Source organism: Paramacrobiotus metropolitanus, unplaced genomic scaffold, assembly GCF_019649055.1.
Source record: "Paramacrobiotus metropolitanus isolate TYO unplaced genomic scaffold, Prichtersi_v1.0 Parri_scaffold0000105, whole genome shotgun sequence".
NCBI lineage: Eukaryota > Metazoa > Tardigrada > Eutardigrada > Parachela > Macrobiotidae > Paramacrobiotus > Paramacrobiotus metropolitanus.
In genome coordinates, this window is record NW_026570325.1 from 145,291 (window position 1) to 160,344 (window position 15,054).

General features: G+C 42.1%; 2 protein-coding genes across 2 annotated transcripts; one reads left to right on the plus strand and one right to left on the minus strand.

Annotated features, from left to right (window-relative positions):
- Positions 1–1,322: 1,322 nt before the first annotated feature.
- LOC129597486 (serine/threonine-protein kinase LATS1-like) lies at positions 1,323–7,976 on the minus strand. The gene is made up of 8 exons (XM_055495056.1): positions 7,646–7,976; positions 6,632–6,969; positions 5,559–6,002; positions 4,579–4,842; positions 3,533–3,944; positions 2,921–3,027; positions 1,955–2,340; positions 1,323–1,643 (listed from the first exon to the last, which is right to left on the minus strand). The coding sequence occupies exons 1-8, from the start codon at positions 7,974–7,976 to the stop codon at positions 1,505–1,507; spliced, it is 2,421 nt and encodes an 806-aa protein (XP_055351031.1). The 3' UTR covers positions 1,323–1,504.
- A 1,692-nt stretch (positions 7,977–9,668) lies between these two features.
- LOC129597452 (glycylpeptide N-tetradecanoyltransferase 1-like) lies at positions 9,669–15,041 on the plus strand. The gene is made up of 10 exons (XM_055495004.1): positions 9,669–9,848; positions 9,913–10,246; positions 10,802–10,929; positions 10,993–11,084; positions 11,419–11,535; positions 12,127–12,297; positions 12,871–12,979; positions 13,047–13,118; positions 13,732–13,995; positions 14,609–15,041. The coding sequence occupies exons 1-10, from the start codon at positions 9,837–9,839 to the stop codon at positions 14,765–14,767; spliced, it is 1,458 nt and encodes a 485-aa protein (XP_055350979.1). The 5' UTR covers positions 9,669–9,836; the 3' UTR covers positions 14,768–15,041.
- Positions 15,042–15,054: the final 13 nt, after the last annotated feature.

Here is a 15,054-nt window from a genome sequence, read left to right on the forward strand (position 1 = left end):
TCAACTGTGAGGGAAACTCTGAGTACATCCTACAAGCATTGCCATGGACCGCAGCAGTACCGCCATCCGCGCCGCTGAACTACATAACCGGAAGTGTTGAAGAAGTAACTCAATAACACGTGGGAGCAGCAACTTTCCATCCGGAGCACCAACCCTCCTTCAATCCCCCACGATTAGCAGCTTACTAATAGTAGATCTAATTTTCTATTTCCTTATTCGTTTCGTTTTTCCTTGAATCTTGATAAGACACGTATATCTTATCGCCACTGTGAGGGATGTAGCCGTAGAATCATGTTCTACAGATTGTCATTGGTAACAACTCAACCGGAAACAGATGTACCGCCTATCTCAGTAGAATTGTGAATCCATGTTATCGGTTATGAAGAATTCTGAGATGTTCTGACTTTTCTGGATGTGAAATCAGTAGACGTGCTCACACTGCCTCGACCGGCAGACGGTTGACTTTCCCACATGTTCTTGCTCTTGCCCTTGCTCTTGCACTTGCTCTGATTCTGATTAAATTGATGATGATGTTCCTGAATTCGCGCGTTACGTAAGATTGTGATTTACTTAAGATCTGGGTAATTACCGACGAACCATCGAACCTCGTTTTATCGTGGTACGGGTGGATTAACCCAACCCACTAGGGGCAGCTTAGAAGTTGCCATTGCAATATGTATCTCCATGATATTGGGTACTTAAGATAACGGGATAGTTCATAAGGAGTATGGACCGAGTCACCAGAACCATTAATGAAGTTATTTTGCCCCAAGTTTTTAATACTACATGTACATATGCAGTACATATAGGTGGGAAAACCATGTTAGTCGAACCAATTCACGGCACTGCTGCCGTCACCCGGCTGGAGTGTGACGTTACGGCAGTACACATGCGGCTAAATCAGGCGCGGTACATAAGCACCATGTTTAGCCACAACGTAAAACTCCAGCCGGCTGACGGCAGCAGTACAGGGGAATGGTTCGGCTAGACTGCCTTTTCCCCCTCTATATGACAACCTCAACACACATGAGGGGCGGGCAAATTTTTCACGATACTGGAAGTGTGACGCTTATGGATGAGTCCTGCTATGTACCAAATTAATTATTTATTAAAAGCGGAAATAGCCAGTGGTCATAAAGTGAGAAAAAGTGCGTGGCATGGTCAAATATTCGCATCCATCGAGAGGGTATTGCCGAGCGCAGATGCATGTTTTGTTTTGGTACCTAGTTTGTACTCGTGCTCTGATACTGTACTTAATACTATTTTTCCGCAAGACTCCCCTCAAAAAAAAATCGTAGGCACCTCGACAGGCCCGGTAATTATCCATACATAATAATACGTACGTATAGCAGCATTCTTGTCGTATAGTAACGCAGCCTTATTTCACTTCAACCACAGCAGGATCAACAAGACCGCATTCAGCAATTTGCAAGGGCAATTAGTATCAGATCTAGGTAATTAGCACTAATAATTACAAATGCGCACACCACCTAAAACAGCATCATCACACGTAAACGGCCTCTTTGGCCTTCTTCTTCCCCGTCTCACTGCCTTCCGCGGGGCTGACGGCTTTCTCGTAACTGGGCGGCTCTTTCAGCATCAGCCGCGGCGTCCGCTCTTCCTCGCCACCGTTATCGAAAAACCTAAGAAAAAATCATCCAAAAACGCTCAACCAAAAATTTAAAAATCTAAAAAAAATTTCAAATTACCTAATTAAATAAACAAATTATTCGAATCAACTAACAGACAAACAAATTAATTAAATTCGAAGAACTACATTAAATCAAACTATTAAGTAAATACTTAATAGTTTGAATTCAGAATAATTTAATTACATTGGATAACAAAACAATTAAATTAATTAATAAAATAATTCCGCAAAATGTTAATTAATGCTTTCATGTAAGAAAAAACTCCAACCAACGACAAAACCATTTTCTACGTCATAACGCACCTTCTAAAGGTGAAATGCAGGAACGGCTGAATCCCCGCCCAGTTCTCCTCCTCCCCACTGTGCCCGCCCCACCCTTCCACCGGGGAGGGCGTGTCGGTGAAATCCTCGAAGTTGGACGTGTCCAGATCATGCTGCAGCTGCGGCCGATGCGGCGACAGCTGTTTGCGGATACTCCGCAAGTCCAGTCCGTGGAAGAAGGGATGGTTCTTGATCTCCTCGCAGCCGCGCACCGTGCTGGGCACGAGGGGATCGGGGGACGGGGCGTAGGGGGAGAAACCGTTGCCGAGACGGTCCTCGGCGTCGCTACACAAGCACAGGATCAGATCGCGGGCCTCGGCGGACAACGGGTAGCTGTCCACGTCCAGATGCTGCTGCCAGTAAATCACCTATCAAAAACAACACAGAAGGGTCAAGTAGAATTTCAAGAACACTTTAAACAATTCCAATAATAATAATAATTTCAGTACTAGTTTTCCAGACTTTGTAAATATGAGCGTACGGAAATTTTTAAATTTTCTTCCAATAAACACAGTCGGCGCACATTTTAAAAAGTAATGCAATCCGTGTCCATGATTTGAATTTCAAAATAAGTGACAATCTATATACGAGCAATAAATCCTGTGCTTGAAGTAGGATTCGGCCAAAAAAAGTAATAAATTTGAAAAAAAAACAGCAATGAATTTCATCTTAGTAAGTACTCTTGCAGAAACAAAATACAGACTTTACTGGTTTCGCAGTGCAGTGGCAAACAATGGTTCAAGATGCAAATTATAAATGTATGGCGTCAGATAAATGTTTGATTTCCGATCAGCAGAATAATTTTTGAAAATTTCTGCAGCAACAATTTTACCACCACTATGTAAGTATAACCGGTGTCGCTGCGCCCGTATGATTTAATGGCAACAGACAACACCATTTTCTCCAACAATAAAATATGTCAGGGTTTCTAATGAACCTTTTACTAACCTTTTCCTGGGTTTCCTCCGGGGTTTTCGCGTAGAACGGCGGCCGACCGCAGAGCATTTCGTAAAGTATCACACCCACACTCCACCAATCACAGACTTGAGTGTAACCTGCAAAATCAACACATTACCGTGACTACACAGAGACTGACTGACTCTCTGTCAGTTCCACGAAGTCGGATCACAGCAGTGTGACGCCTAATTAAACTCGGAAAAGGAAAGCGGTTGCCTGATACAAAAAATTTGGAATCAAACCCAATCACAGTGAAGAAAATCTGAGCAGGGTTTTTAACGGATTCATCGATAAGGACATGTTAAGACATAACACTACGAAATCAATCAAAACATCTGCACTTTGTAGTGAGTACGTTGTGCTTGTAAGTGAATGAAAACTGCAAAGCGCCGATTGAATGTCACAGCTTCTTCACCCACAGAAATAAGCAGAAATAAACAGCAAATACACAGATAATGAAATATAACAAATAAGCAAGTAAACAAAAAAACAGATAAATATCAACATATAAGTATTAATAAATAAATAAACAAATACCGAATACATAGAATAACCCCGCTTACAAAATTCTGTTGCCGTATTCGAACCTGTCCGACTGCTTACCGGCATTGTCGCTGCTGAGCAGCACTTCCGGGGCCATGTAGTTGGGCGTCCCCACCTGGGAATGCGCGTACAGCCGCTTCAGCATCTGCCCATCCCCGCCGCTGCCCCGCCTGGACAGCGCTCCCCTTCGGGGTTCTCTCCGACTGCGATTGGCCCCGCCCTCCACCGTCTTCACCGCCTCCCGGTTCTGCCAGGCCAGGGAGTCCGTGCGCACGTGGATGCTATCGTCCAGCTCGCGTTTGGGTCCCGGACCGATGAAGTTGTAGTTCTGCGAACGATGGGTCCAGTGGAAGCCGGTGCACAGGCCGAAATCGGTCAGTTTGAGGTGGCCGTGCCGGTCGATGAGGATGTTGTCGGGTTTGATGTCGCGGTGGATGAAACCGATGGCGTGGACGCTGCCGATGGCGCACACCTGGACGAAAAAGCAAACGCGTTATTCGGTGTGCTAAACAGCTCAAATGCGCCTCAACACAGCAAAAAAATAATTCTAGAAAGTGTATAAAATAATATACAAATACAAATAAACAGAGTTTTAAACCAGTAAATATAAAAATAAATTTTAACTGTGGAGTAGTGTGGCCGCGTTTGCAGATCTTATTATTTACCATTAGCCTATTTGGCTATTACCTAATAAATGGTAACGATATCGAAGTACAACTGAATATAATTATTTTAAAAATAAACTGAAATACGCGATATAGAAATTATATGCTTTAACCGTCGTATTATCATAAAAATCAGTACGTATTATCGTCGATAAAAACTGTTTGTAAAGACTGGAAACCTTCAAAAGCTTGCAAACTTATGTGATCACAATACGATCGATCACAAGGCATGGCGGAGGCTCGTCTGTGACACTCTACACTACGATAACTCTTATGTAATATGTCTACGTAATATGTATCATAAGAGCTTGGATGATTAATTTACAAAAAGAGCGTAGAAAAGCACAAAAAAACTGTAATTTCATATACACATTAAAGAATTATTGAAGATAACGCACGGATCCCGCTATTACTGTGCCGGAAGCGGCAGCCTGCACCTACCAGCTCGCCGATGTAGAATCGGGCCAGATTCTCGTCGAACTGCCCGAGTTTGACCAGGAGACTCATGAGATCACCACCGGGCACGTACTCCATGACGAAGTATAGACACTCGGTGTCCTGGAAGGAGTAGAACAGCTTCACCACCCACTCAATGTCCGCCTCCGCCAGGATGTCCCGCTCGGCCATCACGTGGCCGAGCTGGTTCTTCTCCCAGATGTGACTCTTCCGCAGTGTCTTCATCGCGTACAGCAGATCCGTGCCCATCTATTCCATACCGGCGCAAAATAAATGTATTAATTTTATAATACTACACAAATTATGCAGGTCGCAATAAATAAAAATGCGCTAATATTTCCAAAATTTATCGCAATTTGCCGCTAAAGCCGCGATTCTTTTTATTTTATTTGGGAATTTCTTTTGATCAGCTATCGATGTACTATCTGCAGTACAAAATAACTATACAATCAATCTTTTCCAGATTTAAACTGGAAAAACAAAAACTATATATCTGGATTTTTACGCCGTTATAAAACCAAACCGGTAAGTGAGATCGGAGCACTACGCATCAACCAGACAGCACTACTATCGAGATTAAACGCCGCTATACTACGAAAGGTACCAACTACAAGCAAAAAGGCAGTAGTTTACGAATAACAAAATTAAAAATTACAACTACAAGGAAATCCTTTTTAAAATTTAAAAAAATTCTATTAATTATTAGTCAATCACCGGTTCACCACCATGACGAAACAAAAACGAAAATAACAGGGAAAACGCGTACAGTGCAGGAATAAAGATACTTCACCCACGTGAAACGTTTGGCAAAACCACCTTCAAATACCTCGACAAATCAATCAATTCGAAATAGAGGTACGACGTTCGAAGCGATATTATAAAAAAAATTCAAAAAAGTAACAGCTCGCCTGCGAGCATAAAGGATGAACTTACCGAAATCGAAATACAAAGGTCATTAAACCCACCTTGCGCACCAGCGTCACCTCCCCGAAGGCGCCCACCCCGATCTTCCGAATCTTCTCAAAATTATCCTTATCCAACTTTACCCGCGAGCGCCGCAGATAATTCGACTCCTGATTGCGCAGCCGGCGAATACACTCCTCCGCCGCCGTCTCCGACAGCCGCATCAGCGCCATCTCCCGCTCCAGCTTCATGCGGCGCCGCGCCCGACTGGCGTGCACCTTCATGATGGAGTCGATGTGCTGCTCGATGTAGAACTTGTAGGCATCCGGGGAGAAGTGGGCGTAGGGGTTCTGGAAGGTCCGCACAAACTCCCCGGACACCACTTCGTGGCTGTCGTCCTTCTCCACCTCCGGGGAGGTCATGACGTTGACCCCGAACGTCCCGGAGCGCAGTTTCCCCGGGAGGACGGGTTCGCAACGCCCGGTGGCCAGCACTCCGACGGGTTCCTGTCGGTAAGGGTGGAAATCAGTCACAAACGTTTCAAAAATCAATTCATTTCAGAATCAAGCGGGCTTTCTAGAATTTGACATGGTTTAAAAACAGAATTTTTTTTTATATTTTTAAGTAGATAAGTTTATATGAAGCAATTCATCAAATTCAATGCCGGTTCAATAAAATAAAATGAAATGACTGTAGAAATACCGAAACTATTAATATTTCGTTTAAGGCCTTCGTTTACATTTTACAGCCGAAAAATATTCGAAAAAATAATTTTGGAAATTTATTTTCTAATTTCCAATCTCATCAATGCATTTCCAATCAATTCAAAATTAAACGGGTTTTCGACAATCTGAAACGGTTTCAAATAAAAAACTTCAAAATTTTCAATTCTCTTAAATAATGAATTCTTATAATTATACGAAATTCATCCAAAATTCAGTGCCAATGAAGTAATATACAATGTGAATAAAATGACTGCTGAAAACACCGATACTATAATTTATACCTTTCTTTACAACCGAAAAATATGTATTTGGAAAATAAATTATTTGAAAAATAAATTCAGAAAATTCGTTTTCTAATTTTCTAATTTAAATTAAATTTAGAAAATTCGCTTTCTGAATTTCAGCTCTACCTGCGGGAGATACTCCAGCCCGCTGGGACTGGGGGATTGGTACACCGGGGTGGCGGGCTTCTTGCTGCGCACCGCCTCCGGGGCGACGGCGTGCTGTACGAAGGGTTTGCTGACCTCCACGGCTTTGACCGCGGTAAGGGCCAGCGCCGGGGAGGTGGCCTGCATGGAGCTGACCGGCGAGGGCCGGGACATGTGGGCGTTGTAGTCCGGCGGGGATTGGATGACGTTGTTGAATAAGGGCGACTGCCGCACGGAGTTCTCGTATAAGGGCGGTGGGCGCAGCGGGGAACCGGCGCTCTCTTCGGAGCTGACGGAGGAACGGTAGGAGGGGTGCGGTGGCCCATGCAGTCACAGTCCCGGGGCGGGTAGTCCGGGCGGAAGGAAGGTTTGGTCAGAGAGAGTTCTGGGTGGCGGGGGAAGTCGGGTGGGGGGTGTTTGAGAGGATCGTGGCGGAAGGGGTAGGGCGCCGGAGGGGCCGGTTGGAAGGCCGTCTGCCGGTGGGAGTAGGGAATGCGCTGATCGTCCAGAGCTCCTATTGATATACGGAATGGAATGACAACAAGCTGGCGACGACATCTGATGACAATTTGAAATCACTGATATGATTAATACGAGATATTATAATATTACGGACTATTTTTTATAAATGCTTTAATATTTTTTAAATACTTTATTTAAGTAGTATACTTTTCGTTGAACCACTAACTTGTAAATACGAAGCCAGCAAACGAGTGAAAAGTGAATTAAGCGCGTGAAAAACTGCAACTTACCGCAATCATATGGAAGTCGATCTACACGCAACACTTATAACAAGACGAATTGTCAATCGAAAAATTTTTCCAAGCTAAGCAACCTGAATTCACAACTGCAGCTCTCATCCGTATTTCAGACGACTTTTTCAGTGTCGATACGAGCCAGTATACTACAATTACTACACTTTATAGTATCGGCGCGCAGTAAAAGAGTGATCCAAGCATGCAAAAACAAAATAAAACGGATAAAATCCAAACTTACGAATTTGCAGCGCCGGTTGATAGCTGACTCGCTCCAAGCTGAACCGGCTCTGCTGTTGATGGTAGCCGTTCTGGTGCGGCCGGTGGTGGCCGTTGGCCAGGGACACCGGAACATGGTTGGCCTGCCGGAGATACCCAAATCCCGCGCTGGCTGGATTATTCACGGTGGTCTTAAGCGCCGGAAGCGGTAGATTACGCCGTAAGTCGCCCAGATCAATCTCCACCGCCGACAGGCCGATGTCGCTCAGATTAATCTGCGACCGCGACAGACCGGTCTTCCGCGGGAGCCCGTTCTTCTGGATGAAGGACGGAAGGACGTCTTTGTGGTTCATTTCCATGCACGAGAGGAACAGTTACGGACGAATTATCTGCATAACACGGTCTGCCAAAAAATGAGCACAACCAGTTTAAAAAATGATTCAGCAGTAAACATAACCGCGGTATATGAGAGAAAAAAGGTACAGCCAAGCAAGTACTTACTATACCTACTTATAGTAAGTTCTTGGTACAGCCTAATTCATGCAATTCAAGCTTTGTTCGATTCAAGATTCAAACGAAGTTTTGTTGTTGTGATAAACTGTCTCTTTATATCTCTCTTTAATGTAACGGCGTTTTATGAAATAAAAAATAAATTCAAGCAAGCTATATAGAAATAAATTTTCCAACAACAAAACCGTAATGTTGCAGCGATCGTTAACGGTGTCGGAAATAGCAGCCACTTCACTACGCTTTTCCATACTGCGTGCAACTTCACAATACACTGAATATTTGGAAAAATTTTTAAAAAATGCCTCTTTTCCGATGTTCAACAACCATTCTACTTTTTCTGCAACACGATGATCCGACTAGGAAAACAATCACAGATTTTCAATGAAAAATTAAACGAAAACCTCCGCATACTCCGAAAATTCAGCTCGCAAAATTCACTAGCAAAATTAACTAAAAATTAACCGTAAAATTAAGCGGCTACTTCAGTATTACAATAAACGTTTCCAGAACTTGATTTTTTTTCAAAATTTTCCCCAATTACTAAATTTTTTTTTTAAAAAAGGTTCTGAATTATTTTATGCTGCAGCAGATCAGTTTTCGCAGGCTGACTTCACCAAAAATACGGGTTTAAATCATTGAAAACACAACTTAAATAGCTACAGTCACCGAATTAATTTCTAGCAAAAATAGTATTTTTACGTAAATGCTCCGACATCAAAATCAATTAGAAAAAACTCCTGGGCAGTAAAAAAAAGGCCAAACGGCGGAAGCCAAGACCCACCTGTTGCTTCGATTTTCCGAGTTTTTTCCGTATCCCGTTGCAATCCAGTGCTGAAAAATACACAAACCTCCTCCGAAAATCAGCCCCCAATCGGCGCCACACTCATCACACACTGGCGTAAACAATTCCGGGCAAAACTTAACCGAGATAAGCCACTTGAGATGATGCGAACAGCGAGCGTTTTCTCCGATGATGTTGCAACGCAATATCACATACACACGAGCAGGATCCACTTTGAACGTGTTCGTTCGGCGAATTAATTTATGCTGCACCTTTTCTTCACTGTCCGCGGCGCATAAGAAACCGACTGGTAGGTGTGGGTGTGCAGGTGGCCTCGTTGAGTCAGATGAAATTTTCCATATTAATTTTTTCAAACGGATTGATTAGTTGACAATTGCTAATCACAGAGTGACGTCGACGCCAGCGAGCAAATTCCGATCTATTCATAATTTCATGCAAGCCGTTTTACACATAGCGTCGGCTTGCATTCCTGCCTGACGGTCCGGTCCGGTTGAGCCGACGTGGAGCCGAGAACCGGTAAAAATGAGAGGAAACCTGTACATCCATATGCAGGAAATATTATAAATGTACAGGGAACGTTATCCATGCGCGCTTTTAAACGAAACGGCCAAAGGCCCAAACCACTTATCACTGGGCTCGAATGGGAATTCCACGTGTAATGTGCCACAGTGTAGTTGACGAGAAGAATTCCATTACGTCTTGGAATGGAACCCATCGCTGCATTTTGCAATCTGTCCCACTTTGGCTGACTTTTTCATAAACTTCCCAAAATTTTGAAGTTTGTCAACAAAGTCCCACAGATTTTGTGGAGAAATATAAATTTTTAATATTTCCTGGCAATAAATTTTTTATAATTTCCTCGTTAGTCTCCGCTCCGTTGTACGATACCAAAGACCGAAGAATGGAATCGAAAGTAGGCGAAATTACTGTCGCATCGCACCGATCCCGTTTTAAACCTGCTTTTCTTGTTTCCTCAGCCAGCAGAAGCGGAAAACGATTCCCATCCCACCGCCTTGGAAAATGATCGCTTGGCCGATTTAAATGATGTGAAGGATGCCCTCCCCACCGCGGAATCAGCGGCGCATCCAGCGGGTGATGCCTCCAGCTCCAGCAGCAACAATGACGCAGCAGCGCTGCAGCCGAGCACTTCGCAGTCCCCCGCCCGCCAGCCCGTCGCCCAGTCCCACCCGGAGCTGATGCGCATCATGCAGGAGGCCATCGATGCCGGACGGTCGGGACGCCGACATGGGCCGTCGCGCGAGACCACCGACAGCCATAAATTCTGGTCCACACAGCCCATGCCGAAATACGGTGAGTGCGCGTTACCTGAGATCTCTGTAGCGGCAGCGTAGTGTGGCGCTTGATGTTACTGGAAGCCGATCAAGTGAGCCGAAATCGATGTTTCATGATTGGATTTTCTGGGTTAGACCGGAAGTGTGGCTTTTAATTGCATGTTTACCGTGCCGCGCCGGCGCACCCATTTATGCGAATTCACTGCAGCAGCTTCTCAGATTTCTTAATAATAATATGAACCGCGATGAGTGTTTCGCCGTTATATATTTTTTAAAAATTAAAGGGGACGATTGGAATTTTATTTTGGAAATTATACTCGTAGTTATGGAAAAAGCTGCTTACCTTAATTCATTAATTGTGTTTAAAATAAACTGCAGAAAATAATTATTTATTATGAAATGGATTTTAAAGAATCAGTCCATAAAATCGTATAAATTCTGTGATATATTATTAAGCTAGCGGTCCTAAAAGAATTAATTATCGTATTTTTTTAAATGCGATTCTGCTGCAGTAGGCTAAATTTTCTTTGTCATAAAATTTTCGTTTCTTTAATTGTTGTATTTTTTTCTGCAGAAGAGAAAGTTCCCACCGACATCAACGAAGCCATTGAAGTAAAAACCGTGGAGGAAGTGAGGAAAGAACCGTATAATTTACCGTCGGGATTTTATTGGGATGTGATGGATGTGAACAACAAGGAAACGGTAAAAATCACGTCCCTTCTGTTGTGGCTGTAAATCAGGGATGTTATTGCTGTCATTAATTAGCTGGAGGAATTATACCAGTTGTTGCACGATAATTACGTGGAGGATGATGATGCCATGTTTCGCTTCCGGTATTCGCATGATTTTCTGCTCTGGTAAGGAAAGATGACAGTAATCACTGGCATTTGGCACCCCTGCAAAAGCTGTGCTAAGAGGAACAGTATCGTAGTGCACTGGCTACTCGGGGGGTATATTAAACTCGTCTTGTGATCTGCAACGGGTTTACTAGTGTTTTCAACAGGTGTTAAAAAATGGTTTTGTATTCCTCTTTTGTTTTTTCAACACTAATTGTAAAAGGATTTTTTGTTTGCTAGCTGATGGGACTGAAAAGTATAATTTTGTGCTGTTTCGGGTTAGGAAAGATGAACCGTCCACGGCGGGTTTTTGACGATGATATTGGTGGTATTAACTGTTTTGTTTTCGTTGTAGGGCACTGAAACCGCCGCACTGGACCCCGCAGTGGCATATTGGAGTGCGCGTGAACGAGACGAAGAAACTGGTGGGATTTATCAGCGCTGTCCCGGCGCAGATTCGTGTTCGCGGAAAGTACGTCTTTGAGGCCGTGCGAAATTCGGCAAGGCTTGGATTATTTGTATTTTATCAGCTACATTCATTTTAAGTTTAACAGTAATTTCAAAATTATTGTAACGCTAAATAATTTTGTCAATAAATGACGTTTTTAAAATTACGTACTCAAATTGTTTTAGGTAATTATTGTTTTATCTTGACAAAATTGCATTCGTTGGTTATTATTATTTTTAAAATTAATCTACCAACAAATATGAATCAGTGATTTCTTTTTTTGCCTTCAGAATCCTCAAATAAACTATTATTATTAGAGTGGTAATTGTACAAATCAACATTCGTCTGTGTTAAAAAGACTAATATCGGCATAGAGTAGTCGTAGTGCACTGGCTGACCTGATGACGCGACGCGATTTCTACGTGTTACAACTGATGAACAGTCTTGCAAATAAAAGGTATTCAATAGATAATAATAAATATATTTTTACACGCCTAAAAATGTACGCCCAGATATAACTCAGTTCCTATTTTAAAAAGTTTTCAGTGCGTTGCTGTGCGAAATGATCGCTGGCGCAGTGAAATGATGACGGCATGCTGATTGTCTGGTTTGCAGGTCTCTGGCCATGTCCGAAGTGAACTTTCTGTGTGTGCACAAGAAACTGCGCGAGAAACGCATGGCGGTGATTCTGATCAAGGAGATCACGCGCCGCTGCAACGTCATCAACGTGTTCCAGGCTGTGTACACGGCCGGCGCGGTCTTGCCGAAACCCGTGGGTACTTGCCGGTGAGTGCCTCGCTGATTCGTTGGGTTTCGTGACAATACGTTGGGTAACATTCTGTTGCGCGGAATTTGTTCATTGTTTTAATAGTAGTGCTTTAAATAAAACGGATAAAAAATGAAATAAGGTTCTTTTGAATAATATTTCGTCGGTTTGATCAGCAGCAGTTTTCTTTTCTGAGTTTCCAGTTTTAATAGTCACAGACATAGAGTAGTGTCACGATGCGACATGCTCATACAATTGGGTGTTGGCGTTGTACTTAATAATATTTGCCCGGTTGAATTGTGTTAAATGTTTGGCAATTATTTTTTTAAAGAGAGAAAAAATAATCATTTGAAATTCTTAATGGAAGGAAAAAACGATTGAATGGTACTTGCTTCGGTAAGGCGGCGATTTCCAACGCCGCCGCTTCGAAATAGCCCGGGAATGTTTTCAGTATTTTTATTTTATGCCGGGTCCTTTTGCTTTGGAGTGGATAATTAAAAAATTTAATGTTCTACTGGTTTTTTTTGCGTTATGGTATTTTGTGTGGATCGATGTTGTTGTAAATATCTTAATCCTTTGATTGTTGTCGTTAGGTACTGGCATCGTTCGCTTAATCCGCAGAAACTGGTGGATGTCAGCTTCAGCAGTGTGGGGAAGAACATGACCATTCAGCGGATGAAAAAGCTCTACAGACTGCCGGATGTAATTTGAAAAGTCATTGTTGCACTCGTTCCAGCGCTGTGTTGTTGCATGCGGATTTTTCCTGTAGGAACCAAAAACCTCCGGATTTCGTCCAACACAAGCCAAAGATATTCCTGGGATCCACAAACTTTTGACCGAGGTGTGTATTAAGTATCTATTTCTAACTTTAAAAATTTTGTCATTTGGGAACTGTTAATAAAATAAATGTTTTTTTATAAATTCAATGAAAATAGCGTTCGTTCGTGGATTTTAATGTAATTTTAGCTCTAAGAAAATCAAGTAAACAGTGATTGATAAAAATAGTACTGTAGGTCTGTAAGAATAATTAGTTAATAAATGGGTTTTTGCTTAAAGTTAATAAAAGGGTTTTTACGGGTATTCATGTTGGTGATACCCGGGCACTTTAGGCCATGGCTAGTTCGGCTTTATTAAGATGAAGAAGGCCGGTTTTGTTCAGTTTGTTGAAATCGTATTTTCTTTCTCGGTACTTCATTATATCCAGTTTAAATTGAGAAAAATTCGTCACAAAACGTCCAAATTGTTGTTAATTGTTATAAGAAAATGTCACAAGTTGTTGTTAAAGTGTTCATTCTGAATTATTATTGGTACATCCAGAATAAAATTTCGAAATTAATTTTGTCACATGTCAGAAACTGTGGAGAATGATTTGATTCGTGGTTTGAATTGTGTTTCTTGAAGAAAAATTGCAGTACCGATGCGTTAAATTTTTTGCTGATTTTTAAATTTCGCAGTATTTGCAAAAATTTGAACTGGCTCCGGAGTTCACGCTGGAGGAAGTGGAGCATTATTTCCTTCCCAAGGAGAAAATCGTCTACTCGTTCGTGGTGGACAACGGGAAGGCCATCACGGATTTTAGCAGCTTTTATTCCTTGCCCTCCACCGTGGTCAACCACACGCTGCACGATTCCATTTATGCCGGCTATTCTTTCTACAATGTCGCCACCAAGACATCCTGGGAAGATTTGATGTTTGATACGATCATCATGGCCAAAAAGGTGAATTAATAAATTATCTTTTTTTTTATTGAAGGCTGTCATAAAATTCAGCGGACCTTTTTTCATAACCATAATTGTCGTGGTTTTATAATATTTTGTACCGTTTTTCCGATAATTCCGTTAATTTTATTCCGTTAGCTAACCATAAGTCGTATGTAGTTTATTGGCAATAAATTGTTTGCGGATACAGTACTTTTGTCGCAAACTAGCTGATTTAGAAAAGAACGATTTTGTAGCACAGTGGCTACTTGTAAAGTTCATCGTGCTGTAATCATTAATAACCGGCGAATTTGTGTGGAAATCTTCAGTTTTTTTGCCAGTTGAAAGGCACTTGTAGAACTTCTGCAGCAGAAGTTCTGCTGCTTTATGTTAACTTTATTGAAACGTTCACCGAGAGCTCTCCCACAATTTTACAAAGCAGGACGAAATTTGAATTTTTGTTTTAATAGCTCTTTTTCAACGTGATTTCGACTATCGGCGACAAAACATTCTGTTTTGCGAAAACGCTCCGCGTTATGCGTTGTTTCGTGATTTATCATGAAATACTGATTTAATTGGCTTTTGTTCAAAACATGGTTTGTGCAATTCTAAGATGATTTGCGGTGTTTTGCAGAATGGATTTGATGTGTTCAACGCGCTGGATTTGATGGACAATATGCAGTTTATTCAGCAGCTGAAATTCGGCATCGGCGACGGGAATCTGAATTATTACGTATACAACTGGAAGTGCTCAGAAATGGAGCCAGCGCAGATTGGCTTAGTCTTGATGTGATTGTTATCTAATTTTTTGTTTTTTATTCCTTAATTATTTACTCTGAAATCCATAACGTTGTTGCGGCCTAATTTTTAGTCGTGGTAAAACGTAAAGGTTTTTGAATACTGGAATGATAAAATGGAATTTAGTCAGTGAAATGCGACCTGAATAATGTTTTGCCTGGGTCTCGATTTTTGAGGACGTCGACGAGGAACCAAATGCTGCGTTCAACGGACTGAAATAATTTGAAAGTGGCCAGTAAAATTGTGCTCTAATGAATTATTGACAATTTATGCTCTTAGGTG

Excerpts from the sequence above, each read along its gene's own strand:
- LOC129597486 (XM_055495056.1), bottom strand. The coding sequence starts at position 7,976 with ATGAACCACAAAGACGTCCTTCCGTCCTTCATCCAGAAGAACGGGCTC. Across the intron at positions 3,028-3,532 it reads GCTCAGCAGCGACAATGCCG|GTTACACTCAAGTCTGTGAT; the intron begins GTAAGCAGTCGG and ends TTGATTTTGCAG. Across the intron at positions 1,644-1,954 it reads CTGCATTTCACCTTTAGAAG|GTTTTTCGATAACGGTGGCG; the intron begins GTGCGTTATGAC and ends ATTTTTTCTTAG.
- LOC129597452 (XM_055495004.1), top strand. Across the intron at positions 12,298-12,870 it reads AAACCCGTGGGTACTTGCCG|GTACTGGCATCGTTCGCTTA; the intron begins GTGAGTGCCTCG and ends TGTTGTCGTTAG. Across the intron at positions 13,996-14,608 it reads CGATCATCATGGCCAAAAAG|AATGGATTTGATGTGTTCAA; the intron begins GTGAATTAATAA and ends GGTGTTTTGCAG.